The sequence below is a fragment of the Nestor notabilis genome, unplaced genomic scaffold (assembly GCF_000696875.1).
Source record: "Nestor notabilis isolate BGI_N333 unplaced genomic scaffold, ASM69687v1 scaffold10291, whole genome shotgun sequence".
NCBI classification, from domain to species: domain Eukaryota; kingdom Metazoa; phylum Chordata; class Aves; order Psittaciformes; family Psittacidae; genus Nestor; species Nestor notabilis.
This window is the reverse complement of record NW_009916088.1, coordinates 16,843-28,732: the sequence shown is the minus strand read 5'-3', so window position 1 is coordinate 28,732 and position 11,890 is coordinate 16,843. Positions and strand designations below refer to the sequence as shown.

The 11,890-nt window shown below is 40.2% G+C and overlaps 1 protein-coding gene across 1 annotated transcript; it reads right to left on the bottom strand.

Moving 5' to 3' along the window:
* Positions 1-1,666: 1,666 nt before the first annotated feature.
* On the bottom strand, positions 1,667-6,146 carry LOC104413442 (transcription factor IIIB 90 kDa subunit-like; the record flags this gene model as incomplete). The annotated part of the gene is made up of 4 exons (XM_010024436.1): positions 1,667-1,923; positions 3,737-3,792; positions 3,889-3,970; positions 6,085-6,146. Coding segments are annotated over 4 exons (457 nt in total), but the record flags the coding sequence as incomplete, so codon positions are not given.
* Positions 6,147-11,890: the final 5,744 nt, after the last annotated feature.

The following is an 11,890-nucleotide window of genomic DNA, read 5'->3' as shown; positions in this document are numbered from 1 at the left end:
TAAATTTAATATTTATGGCATGATTTTCCAAAGAGTTTAACACCTGTTAAGAATTTAACATGCTGACTTCAACAGGACTTGCAACAGGAGTTGCAAGTTCCCAACATTTCTGCAAATCTCAGGAGTGACAAGGTTCAGATGTAGCGAAGCTGCTCAAGCATGGCTCTTACCACTGAGCTCTCAAATGAAACCAGGATCCTAACCAGCCCCTACCTCCCACCGCAGCACTGCTTTTCAGACAACTGAATTGTCCATGTTTTACTAAAAATACCAGAAGTACGACTGTTTAAAGCATAGGCTAGATGCTTTTACTTAATTCTCAATGCATCTTCACTTTCCTTCACCAGTGGAAAACTTCCATGCTTGGGTCGTCAGACATCACTTTAAGTAGCAAATTAGCTCTAAAGAAGAACTGGAAGGCAAAGCTGTGAGAAGTTGAACAAGGATGAAGCCGTCTTGGTAAAATACAGAATAAAGAAGGTATAGCAAAGAAAGAAAGTATGTTTGGTACTCTGCAAAAAACTGTATCCCAGTGACAGCAGGAGCAGTGGCATGGTCTTCAATTTCGGCTGACCATGCCACTGGCTTCGCTGTCAAATGAAGTCAAAATAAGGGGTTAAGCTTAGTCATCCTTATTTTGCTTAGCTTCTCAGAGATAGGCACCTACCATTGCTCCCAGCTTCACATTTTCAAGTATTCTAAGCCTGTCTTAGAAGGACATCTACTACTGTCCTTGCAGTAGTAGATGATTTCTCGCACCTTCTGGCTGGCTGGCTGCCCTCCCTGGTCCTTTACCTGACTGCAACACATGCCTACATCTGAACTACAGTGCAAAGACATCATCTTACATGTCAGAATTAAATTCCTAAATTTCCTTGTGGTGTTTGGCCTACACTTCTGGAAGCAAAAAACTATGTCTTTTAGGCAGTAAGTAAATAAATAAGTAACATCTAAGTAAGAAATTACCATACATAGACAAGATTCAAATGATCATCCAACATAATTTCACAAAGTGAAGACAAATAAAATTAATATTGCAGATAGGACATATCAATCTCCTTATACACTTTCTAGCACACTACAAATCTGCCCAGCAAGTTGAGAATTTTACTCATTTAAGTAGGAGCTTTCACCACACTATAAAACATTTGTAAATGCAGACCAGAAAACCGACAAGCGTATTTACTGTAAAGCTTTATATTTGTGTCATCAATTAACAACAAAAGTTTGGAATAAAACTGAAATAAAAGCTAATCAAAACAGCTAGCTGTCAAAACAGATGGGAATTATATTTTTCAAATCAAGCAAAAAGCCAAAGCTTTCAAATATTTAGCATTGTGTCAGCTGATACAGACAACTTAGAAAGGAAGGACAGTGAATGTCAGGATTATATGAAGAAAACGTGTCCCTAGCTGAAAGATTCACGTCTATGAATTTCCACTGATTCTTTTTTTTTGGCTTCAGGATGATTAACTCACACCAAAGCAAACCTTTGACACGTGAACTATAAATAAAGTGCTGCTGTGACACTGCAGGCAAAATAAATAAAAACAGAGCCTTGACATTATTTTAGCCTCAAACAAATGTTTCAGTCCCTACATTGTCTGTCTCAGAAAGATACACAGACAGTCTCACAGACAGAGATATAAATGAACAATTGCAGTACCTTTTTCCCACACTGTTTACAGGGTTGGCTATATTCCTACTGGCAATAGATTTTCTTCTTGACAGCTTCTTGGTGTTGGTGCTGTCATCAGTGCTGTCATCCTCTTTCTTTGGTGTGTTACTTCCTTTGCTGTTCAGGTCCCTTAGCACATTATAATTAATTTTACTTGAGATTTTCTTCTGTTCTAACATCTTTTCAATTGCCTCTCCTGCTGTGCTGGCTTGAATTGGCTCCCGCTTCTTTGACGATTTCTTTGGCTTAATTAAAATATAAAATTAGTGATGTAGATACAAACAAAGTTTCCACGAAGCAGAAGGGCGAGCTGCAGTTCAGCAGTCCTGGCTCAGGTGCTGCTGGTGTGGGGATGCAGGCGATGCAGCTGGGATAAGCCAGCGCTCCCTCTCCAGCCACTCAAAGGGACCAGGAGGTCTTTTTCCCCCAAGAGATAAGTGTGTTTGCTTTTTGCCAAATGCCCACAGTTTATTACAAATTCTTTACTTAGTATTTGTAATGCTGCCACGGAAGAGACATGGGCCATTTCTCACACACACAAAAAAAAGAATAGGGACCCTGTAACATCACCCAGAGTGGAAATAAAGAAATTCCCCAGCTAAAATTGCTGTACAGCTGGATTATGACTCCCCTAAGCACTGACAACTCTGTACCAAAACTGCAACGGTATTTTATATCAAGTCTGAATATGGCCTGGAAGAGCATCTACCAACTCCTCCTCCACACTGAAAAAGGCCAAGAATATTAGCAGCAGCTTTCTATGCATGGACTGGCATTAATGCCAACGGACAGGAAGCAGGAGGCTGCAGACACACACACAGAGCAGCAATGTAAACTGCAACTGCCCTTCCCAGGCAAATGCTGCAAGCCCAAGCCCAGCATTGTGCTTTGGAGGTTGATGATGTGCAGAGCCAAACAACAGAGAAGATCTCTAGCCATGCCTCATGCCTGGGTAGGTATGAAAAAAAACCCCAAAATTTCTGTTTCCATTTGGAATTTTCCTTTTCAAAGGAATGTTTTAACACCAAGCTCTGCAGGAGAATTATTTTTTAACGGCTAATAGCCACTCTGTTTACCTACAAAGGTCAAGTGCTACCTTGAAATTGGAAAGCACTATATTAATCAAGTTCTACTCGAGCTGTCAGAAACAATACAGAGTTTGAGAAAAACTCCTGTGTTGTCCAAACAAAAAAGTGGGCGTCTGGGATACTTGGTGGTGCCAACGAGTTATACAATTTTGAAAATTGCTGGTAGACTGCCATGTCTGTGTAAGCACAGGATGAATGAGAAACTCTGAAGCATAAAACAGTGTTTCATTGTCTGGTTTTGTTTTTATTGTTGAAATACCTAGGGGAAGTAGGAAACTCTGTCTTTTGCATTAGTCAGGGGGAAAAAAAAAGGATACATATGCACTAAAAACTAACATGGATTTTAGTTGCATGTGGAAGATTTGACTTGTCACTTGCTCAATTACACAAAATACTAATGCTGTAAATTGTGAATATACAGCCAATTAGGCTGCTTTAAACTGCTAAACATGGAGACAGGCCATGCCATTTGTTAACATAACTGTCGCATTCTTTATGAAAGGTAGAACAAAATACTCCTTCAAGTGACTGTAACAAGGATCTGTTCAGTTCTTCATAAAGAAATCATTATTGTAAGAGCAAAGAAAGCTACTGAAGTTATGGCAAGTACAAACAAATTCCCCATGCATGTTAAAAAAAAAAAAATTAGGCATGTCTTAAAACCTGCATTTAAATAAGCAAGCAATTACGACAGCAATCACAAATGCAAAGAGCTAGCTCTGACTTTGCCATGCACAGAATTTTCTCATAATAGTAATCTAAAATAAAAGTTTGGGCAAGAAAGAGTTTTACTCACCACCTGAAAAGTTATAGCCTCGTAATTCAATTACAGGTAGAGATACACTAGCTTTTGCTCGCTTAGTGGTGACCTGTACCAATATGCCCATACATCCTACATGGAGTTAATCAGCAAATGTAATGAATTTCCAGGACATTTTCAAACAGACACAATTAGCACACAGTTTAATACCTTGTGTTCCTTATAAATCCCAAGTTCTTTCTCTTTTGCTATTCTTGCTTCCTTTTCTGAAAGATGACAAAAGGGTAACCAGTATGAAGATTACAGAGACTGCATATTTCAGTAACACTAGCCAAAAGGAGAATTTCAGTCCTAATACTTACCTTTTTGTTCCTTCAAATAATCTGCATTTTCTTTCATCCACAGCTCTGCTTTTATCTGAGCTTCTGTTTCGTTAAGTATATACTAAAAGACAAAACAAGTTTATCTACTTTCAGACATAAACTTGAAAACTGTATAGCAAAACCGAACTGAAAAACCACTGGCAAGGTCAATTCACATTTTGTTTTTAAAAATACATTAATAAAAGAAAACATGGCAGATGTGACAATCATAGAGCATTTCTAGTAAATTCTAAAGTTGGCAAAAACGACATGTTTTCAAAAAACAGTGCTTGGTTTCCAAAGTATGCTGGGGTGACCAAAAACCATTCAAGACTCATTGTACACTGTCTGTAATTAACCCAAAATGATCCCAAATTTATGATCTTTTCCAGATGGTTTTAGAGGGCACCATGACAATGTGGTGGTCTGCAAGTAATTCTGTATGTTGATGGTGGTCTGTAATTCAAAACAGTAGGGGAACCATTGGCCTGTGCCACCAAAACAGAAACATGTGTCTTCTGGATAGGTTTCTGTGAAGGTTTAGACACAGTTATTGAGATTATTAGTGCACTGAGTGCATCTGTGTGCATGAAACCATCTTAGATTGCTAGAGGTTTAGTCCCCTAGATTTTAGAGCGTTGGGTTCAGTAACCACACCCAGGCTTTTTACAATTAACTCCACTTAAGTCTTGGTAACATTAGTAGGTATGGAGCTGTAAAACTCATCTAGATTTACACAGATGAATTACAGAAATAAACAGGTAGGTAGCAGGCAGGCTGGCAGGTTGGTAGACAGATCTCCTCCCAACTACTTAAATGTAAAAATAAACCCAGCATTTAGCACAACTGTCTGTGAAACAAAAGTTCTCTACAGCCAATGCTGTTTGTCAGTGAAGAACGTCTGCAGAATGGAGAAGACAAATTGGGTCATTGATCATGAACCTGACTTTATTTTTAAGCAGCAGACCCAAGACTTGTAAAGCAATTTGAGATTTCTCCACCATCTTAGGGGTTTGAGCATTTGAGATTTTCGCCGAAGTAAAATGTACATAAAGGATTTTATGACGAAAAAGTATCTCCAGCCAAATGAAGCTAATATAGGGAGGAGTCCCTCCTCTGAGGGCAAGTGAGGCAAGCAAACAGCTGTGCAAGTCCTGGTTTATCAGACCAGTATTTTCACTCTTTCATCTGCTTCTATTAGAAGCCATAATAGCAAAACTCACTTTCTCTTAGCACAGTTCATCCTTCTTAAGCTTTTAGAGTTCATAATCTTGTGCTTACAATATTACAGTCTATTGCCACAGAAATGAACACGAGGTCTTAAAATCAGAGTTATGGCCTCAGCACAGAGCCTGGGAGGAGGAAAAAACATGCTTGTTCTTCCCCCACGATTGTTTAAATTAGGGACCAGCTATACTGAAAACATTCAGCCTCCCCGCTCCCTCCATACCACATCTGCTCAATTCACAAGACCCTTCCTAACGCCCAGCCTAGCAAAACCTGCTTCACAGCTGAAGTCAAGCTGAGCATTCATCCACTGCCAACAACGTTCTGCAGATCAGTAACCCCTATGCAACCTCATCACTCTCAATGACTTTGTACCCCAAAAGGATTTTTTTGGCATTATCTGTCCAAATTACACTTTAAACCAGGGTGGCAGCTGGAGAGGGTATCAGGCTCAGAGTCAGAAATGCCAGACCTTGTGACATGTTCAAGCAGTGACCTGCTCTGTGGCCTTCAACAAGCCATTTTCCACACCTGTTTATCTGTTATATTCAGGCTATGAGGTAAAGGGTATTTTTCGCTGCCATACAAATAATAATAAATCCAGAAAGTGTTACAGAAGTCTTTAAAAGAACACAGAAGCTGTACATGCTGGTCTTACAGTGTGGTTTCCATAGCAGCTTTCTATACTGAATATATCTTAACTAAATAATGAATTTAGAGCTCCAACAAAGACTTCTAAAAGTCCTTCTTCAGAATAAAGGATATTCTAAAACATAACTTGGGCAAAGAACAGAAACATCACAGGCTTGTGCGAACATTACTTTTGATCTCAGACCACTGAAATCACTCTAACCTCCCTACAGATCAGAGTGAAGAGACAGTGAGGGTAGAGGATAAACCAGATAAAAATCATTTTGTCTTTCTGGGATATCCAACTCCAGAGACACCCAGGACAAGAGGGCACCTTACCCGATCTATTTCATTGTCATCGATCCCGCTCAGATCTAATTCACCATCTCCTGTATTCTCACCTACAGAAAAGAACACATTTTAATCAGACAGATGTTTGCTCAAAATCTCTCACAATTCAAGTTCTGTGCTAAAGTAACACTTAGCAATTGCCCTTCAGATATTTGCATCCTTTTGCATTAATCCAGGAGTTTTAATTTGTTGCTGAGTATTTTCAGTCTGGGGTACACGCACGCACAAATCCATTTAGAATTCAGGAATCAGCAGTCTTTTTCAGTACCAAAGATCTGTCAGACACTTCGACTTGCCTTTTTTCCCCCCATTTTAATTTACAGGCACAAATGTTCAGGAGGAAGCTAGGGAAACCATTTTTAAAAGATGACTATTTTTCTTTCATCTGTCTGAGCCTACAAGTCAACAATTTATCCGTAAATTATGACTTAGAAAATATTTTCTGTTTTCAAGGAAACAGCATGGACCATGCATTGCTTTGGTCTTAATTCTGATCTATCATCATTTGAACCACTTAGCTCACACCAGTTCTTAAAAAGATGTGCATTAGTTTTTCTATCTGTAAAATGGGAATTATTAAAACATTTCCAAATTTTAAAATAAATCTAAAAGCTATGGAAAGGGCTAGACAAATGTTAAACAATAATTACTTTCTGTAATTACACTTTCACTGTAATTTTTCTAGCTTTGCATTTATTAAGACATCTTCTGAAAACCATTTGTTAAATATTCTGTGCATTAAAAAGCACAACAACACAGAACTGAGACCTAATTTGTGACTGGCACAGTGTATAGCAGTAAAACCTGATTTTCCACATCACCTTAATACACAGTAGTAATACAGTGTTAATCTAGTCCAGGTAGAGAACAAAACAAATTATTCGCAAAGATTTATGCTCAGGAATGAAGCAACCTTCTTGGTCTTCTCCATTGCATCTAATCATGACTAGACAAGAGATGACCTAATCAGTTTACTTGCAGAAAAAATAAATCCAGTTTCAACGATCTGCAATAACAAATTAAATCCAAACTGGCGCAGAACAGCATGGCATCCTCACAGTTCCTGAATCGCAGTCCTGAGGATTTGCCTCCCCATAAACAAAGACCTTTGAGCGGTTTGAATCCCCAGTCTGGTGCTTTCCTGCGGACCAAAGCTCCTGAGCAGTGCAGCTCTGGACCGGTGGAGAGGGAAGGCAGCTGCAGCTCTTCGATCCAGCATCAGGTTATGGCAACCAAATGGTGGAGACAAGCAAAGGTAGGAATTATGAGTATTCCCAAAAGACACAAATGAAGCTTTTCTTTGCAAAACTCAGGCATTTAAACCAGTTGCCTAAAGTACATGAAACCACAGGGTCAGGAATCCAATCAAAACAACTGGTTAGGAATAAACACTGCGCTTCTTGAGGTGGTGCAAAGGGTCTGGCTGCTCAACTCAAAAAACATTTATCAGTACGAGATGTCTTTTCAAAATCCACCTTAAACAACCAACAGAAAGTTTTAAACTTTCCATGCCAAGTCATACGTGAAATGGGTTTCACCTCAAAGAAAATGTCCTGTCACAAGGAACAGTGTAACACCATGCTTTGTTATTTTTCTGGTATTTTTTTCATTATATCAATTTTACTAATTCAGACAATGTGATGCTAATATGACTGAACAGGCCTCAAGGAACATTTCTCATTGCTGTTACATTTAAAAATTAACTGTGCTACAGTCCCAGGCACCAGATCCACTTTACAAACTTTTGGTCCCAAAATACTTCAAAAGTATGAAAGATTTTATAACTACTATATAATTGTTCAGTACATATGCTTTACTTCTGGTCTGATCTCTATACAGTGCCACAAGAGCAGAACTTCTGTACCAACTACCTCCTCTTGCAGGCACCCTGCTACCATGCAGGCAGGGATACGACCCAAGGGCATGGCAAAGCACACCCTAGCTCGAGACTGCAGAGGAAAAGCAAAGTGACACAATACGTCCCAGTGGTTTGCTGCCTCTTTAATGTAACTCACTGGAATTTTTTAGCAATCCATAATCATGTAAAGCATACAGACGAATCACTGTGTGCTGCATCACCCCTGGGAGTCCAACGTATTCTGCAAAATACCTTCTGCTGAAACAAGAGTATAAATTCCCAGTGAGCAAAACGCTTAAATATTCACCAAGAAAAGGAGTAAATACTGTAGTCTAGGATCTGAGATGCCTTCCCAGGAGATTGTATACCTCGCTCCAAGAAATGTTTCATTACACAAAATAAAACAGCTCTACAGCAGAGTGCAAGAGTGTGCCCAGGCCAGAATAACCTGTCTCCTAGGTCATAAGGTATTTCTGCAGAAACGGGTCTTGAACATTATCTCCCACATTCTGGGTAAAGCACTTTAACCACCAAGTTGCAGGACAGAAGAGGGGATGACCTTCCCCTTCTTTGTGTTATCTACCTTTTGTTTCCTCAAAGATTTTTGGTAAAAAAACCCCACAACTTTAAATTTGGTTTATCTGAGCATATAAAGGAGTCTTTTTTTTTTTTCCATATTCATTGTACCAGATAAATTTAAATGTTGATTATCTACATAGACTTGGAACTGGGGACAAAGAAAAGGCAGCCAACCTCAAAAATCATCAGTAACTTCTGAAAATTGTGGGCTAGAAAATAATTTGGAAGTGGTGACAGAAATACTCATGTCACTGCTCAACACTACATAAAATTTCATCCCAAAATTATTTGTTGTAAAAACTGCCACAGCATCTTAAGAACAATAAAAAAATCCCACCAAAATCAAGCCACCACTGCTTTTATTCATCATTAAACACCTCACTCCTCCTGTACCCTGCTATATTTTTGGATCAGAGGGTTAAAATTTAGTATGTCATAGTACAGTAGGTGTCTGTTCACTTACACAGCCCTAATATGCCAGACTGAAAATGATGTAATTTCAGGCACCATGGACAATTTCACATGTCATTTTAAATGTAAGTTGTTACTGAATTAGGTGCCAGTTTTTCTCATTGGATTAATTAGCCATGGGGATGGAAAGCTCATTCTCCAACTGTTAAATTGCAGCAAAGAATCCAGAAGCAAGTTATATGTAATAAGCATTTCTTAGACCCCATAACAGCAGTAGAGGGAGTAATTGCAGGATATCCCCCTGCCTGCAAGTCGTCCTTTTTCTGCCAAGGCGATAGGCATTCATTAAACGCGAGGGGCTTTTCAGAATCCCTAGTTTAATGCTTTCACTGAGGAAAAAAGTATGTGTTCTGTTACAGAATGCCAATTCAAAACAAAATACATCCATTTTGATCTCAAAATTTCCATGGCAATCATTTCCAACATGAGTAGACCTACCAGCCACAAATACCTGTCTGCTTGATGTTACACGGCTCACTCCAGCACACAGAAAGTAAACCCTTTGCTTCTTTTATATACCAGAAAGATCTTCCCAGCTGCTAAACTTTTCAAAACAATTTCTAAATTATCATTTTATCTTTTAATAAAAGGGCCAGAACAAAATGTTTGACGAAATAAAAACACAGATGTGGCCAACATCTGGTCCAACCTCTTGAAAGCTTATTTAAAAGCAGTAGCATCACGTGGCACAGCTCTTAGATGTGGATTTCTTCTGGTAAGAAAAAACAACTGCTGTATGCAGGGCACACGAAAAAATAAGCTGGGTGTTAAAAACAACACCCCCCAAGCCAATTCTTAAATGAAAGTGCTATTGGGAACAGTGTAGAGTGAGGCAGTGAGGAGCAGCCTACTCCATCCTCACCTAGTATCTCTGTGGCAAGTACCTAACATCTCTGTGGCAAGTTGAGCAGGACAGGCACTTCTAGAGTTTTCCATCAAGGTCCCAAATCAACTACACTTGAAGTTGATTGAAACTATCAGGCACCCAGCCAGTTCCCCCAATATTTACAAATAAAACCCCCTAAAAGCCCTTTCTTCACAGCCTTTTAATGACTTTCCAATCAACTCTACTAGACACACGGGCTACAATCGGACACTGGGGATTAGGTTTGTAAACCTGTAGGATTATTTACTGTTCTTGTCATTACTAAATGCATGCTAAACCCTCTTTTAACACACCGTCTCCCCCTCTCCTTACCTCTGTTCAGCTAGTTAAACGTATACATCCCACGCTATTATGTGAATTTATTACAGAAGAATCATCCCAGACGTTGTATTTTAAACCCCACATTTTTAGAAACAGCAATGTGAAGAATGTGTTTTTCTGTTTCTATTACAGGAGGCAGCACTATTTATTGCTCTGCCCAGATAAGAGGATTTCCTTACAGACAGAAATGGAGGCTGAACACTTCTCAGGAAATCCTCTGGAGCAGATATAATAGAAGGCACTTGATGCTCTGGTCCCCTGGAGCAAATACACTCTCCTTCACACCGCTGTGTAGCAGTCAAAAAGCCAAAGAGTTTAAACAAAGAACCCTTCCCACCTATTCAGAACAACACCAGATGCTAAGCACCTCCAGCATTTAAGAAATACTCTGGGTTGAGAGCATGACAAAACATGAAAGTAATTGGGAGAGGTTTTTCACTAGCAAAAATCCTTAAGCAACAAATGAAACGACCTGAGCTTGGGGCATCAGAAATAGTGGCATTGATTATTGCTCTCCAGGGAGGGATTAAAACTGACAGGAGCCACAGAAAGTTCCCGCAGATCATCAAGGAACCTGACAGGGCAGAAATACTTTTGCAGCTAAATCTGTTGAGCGGTGCCAGTGCCACTTTGGGAGCTGCAAGGAGCACGAAGGGAAGGCGGTAGCTTAGCGTCAAAAAGGCACGGCACAACCGCGCCACGATATAATTGATTAGCTGATCAGAGGGGACGAGAACACATCTGGAGGGGAAGATAACCGATTTCTGAGGGGCCTGAGGAGAACAGTCATTACGTGTGGGTAACCAGGAGGGGAGCGGCAGCAGCGCAGGGCAGACAAACTGCTGTAGCAATCAGGTAAGGAAGAGAAATGGATGTGAAAATGCTGCAGCAGCAGCAGCATGGCATGAAGTGCAGCATACAAGGATCGATGCCTGTGCGAATGAACTGGCCGTGCACCATCTGTGGGGATGACAAGTAGGGGATGCTGTGAGTTTTAGTAATAAGGGGCTAGGAGGCTATCTCAGCAGTTTTAAACTGTGTTCCCAATCTCACTGCTCCAGAAAAGGCACCTCTTTGTGCAATCCCAGCCTTCCCCACCATGCTTCCATGCCACAGTATGCACCCTACGGCTGCCAATGGCTCCGGTTTCCCCCAGTCACCTTCAGCAATGTCATCATGTGCCATCATAACAGAAGCATGCCACAAAAACAAAATGTATTCAAGGCAAAATTAATTCCACTTACTGACAAGATAAGGTCATAAAATCCATTAACATGTATGCTTGTGTTTAAGTGAAAACAATTTTTATTTTATTGTACCTGAAGCCACCTTGAAAATTACAGCCTACTGCTTCATAGTGCCAGTTCAACACCAGGATTCAGGTCTGACAGCATACAGAGCACATACAGGGTTTAGCATACAGCATAAAGATAAATTAAGACTGTCACTTTAGTATTTCCTTCTGCCAAGGTAAGGTTAAGGGGTCCTCTCCAGCCAGAGCCAAGTTTCCAGCCTGCTTGTTCCTTCAGAGAAAACAAACACACTGTGCCACACAGAGTGAGCCCCCTTCTTCCCAGAAACGTTTGTTCATGACGTGGAGGGATGGTGGGAGGCATTGCCAGCCGGTGCCGGGCTGCCTGGCAGCACCAGAACACACAGCTCAGGCAGCACAAAGTGCC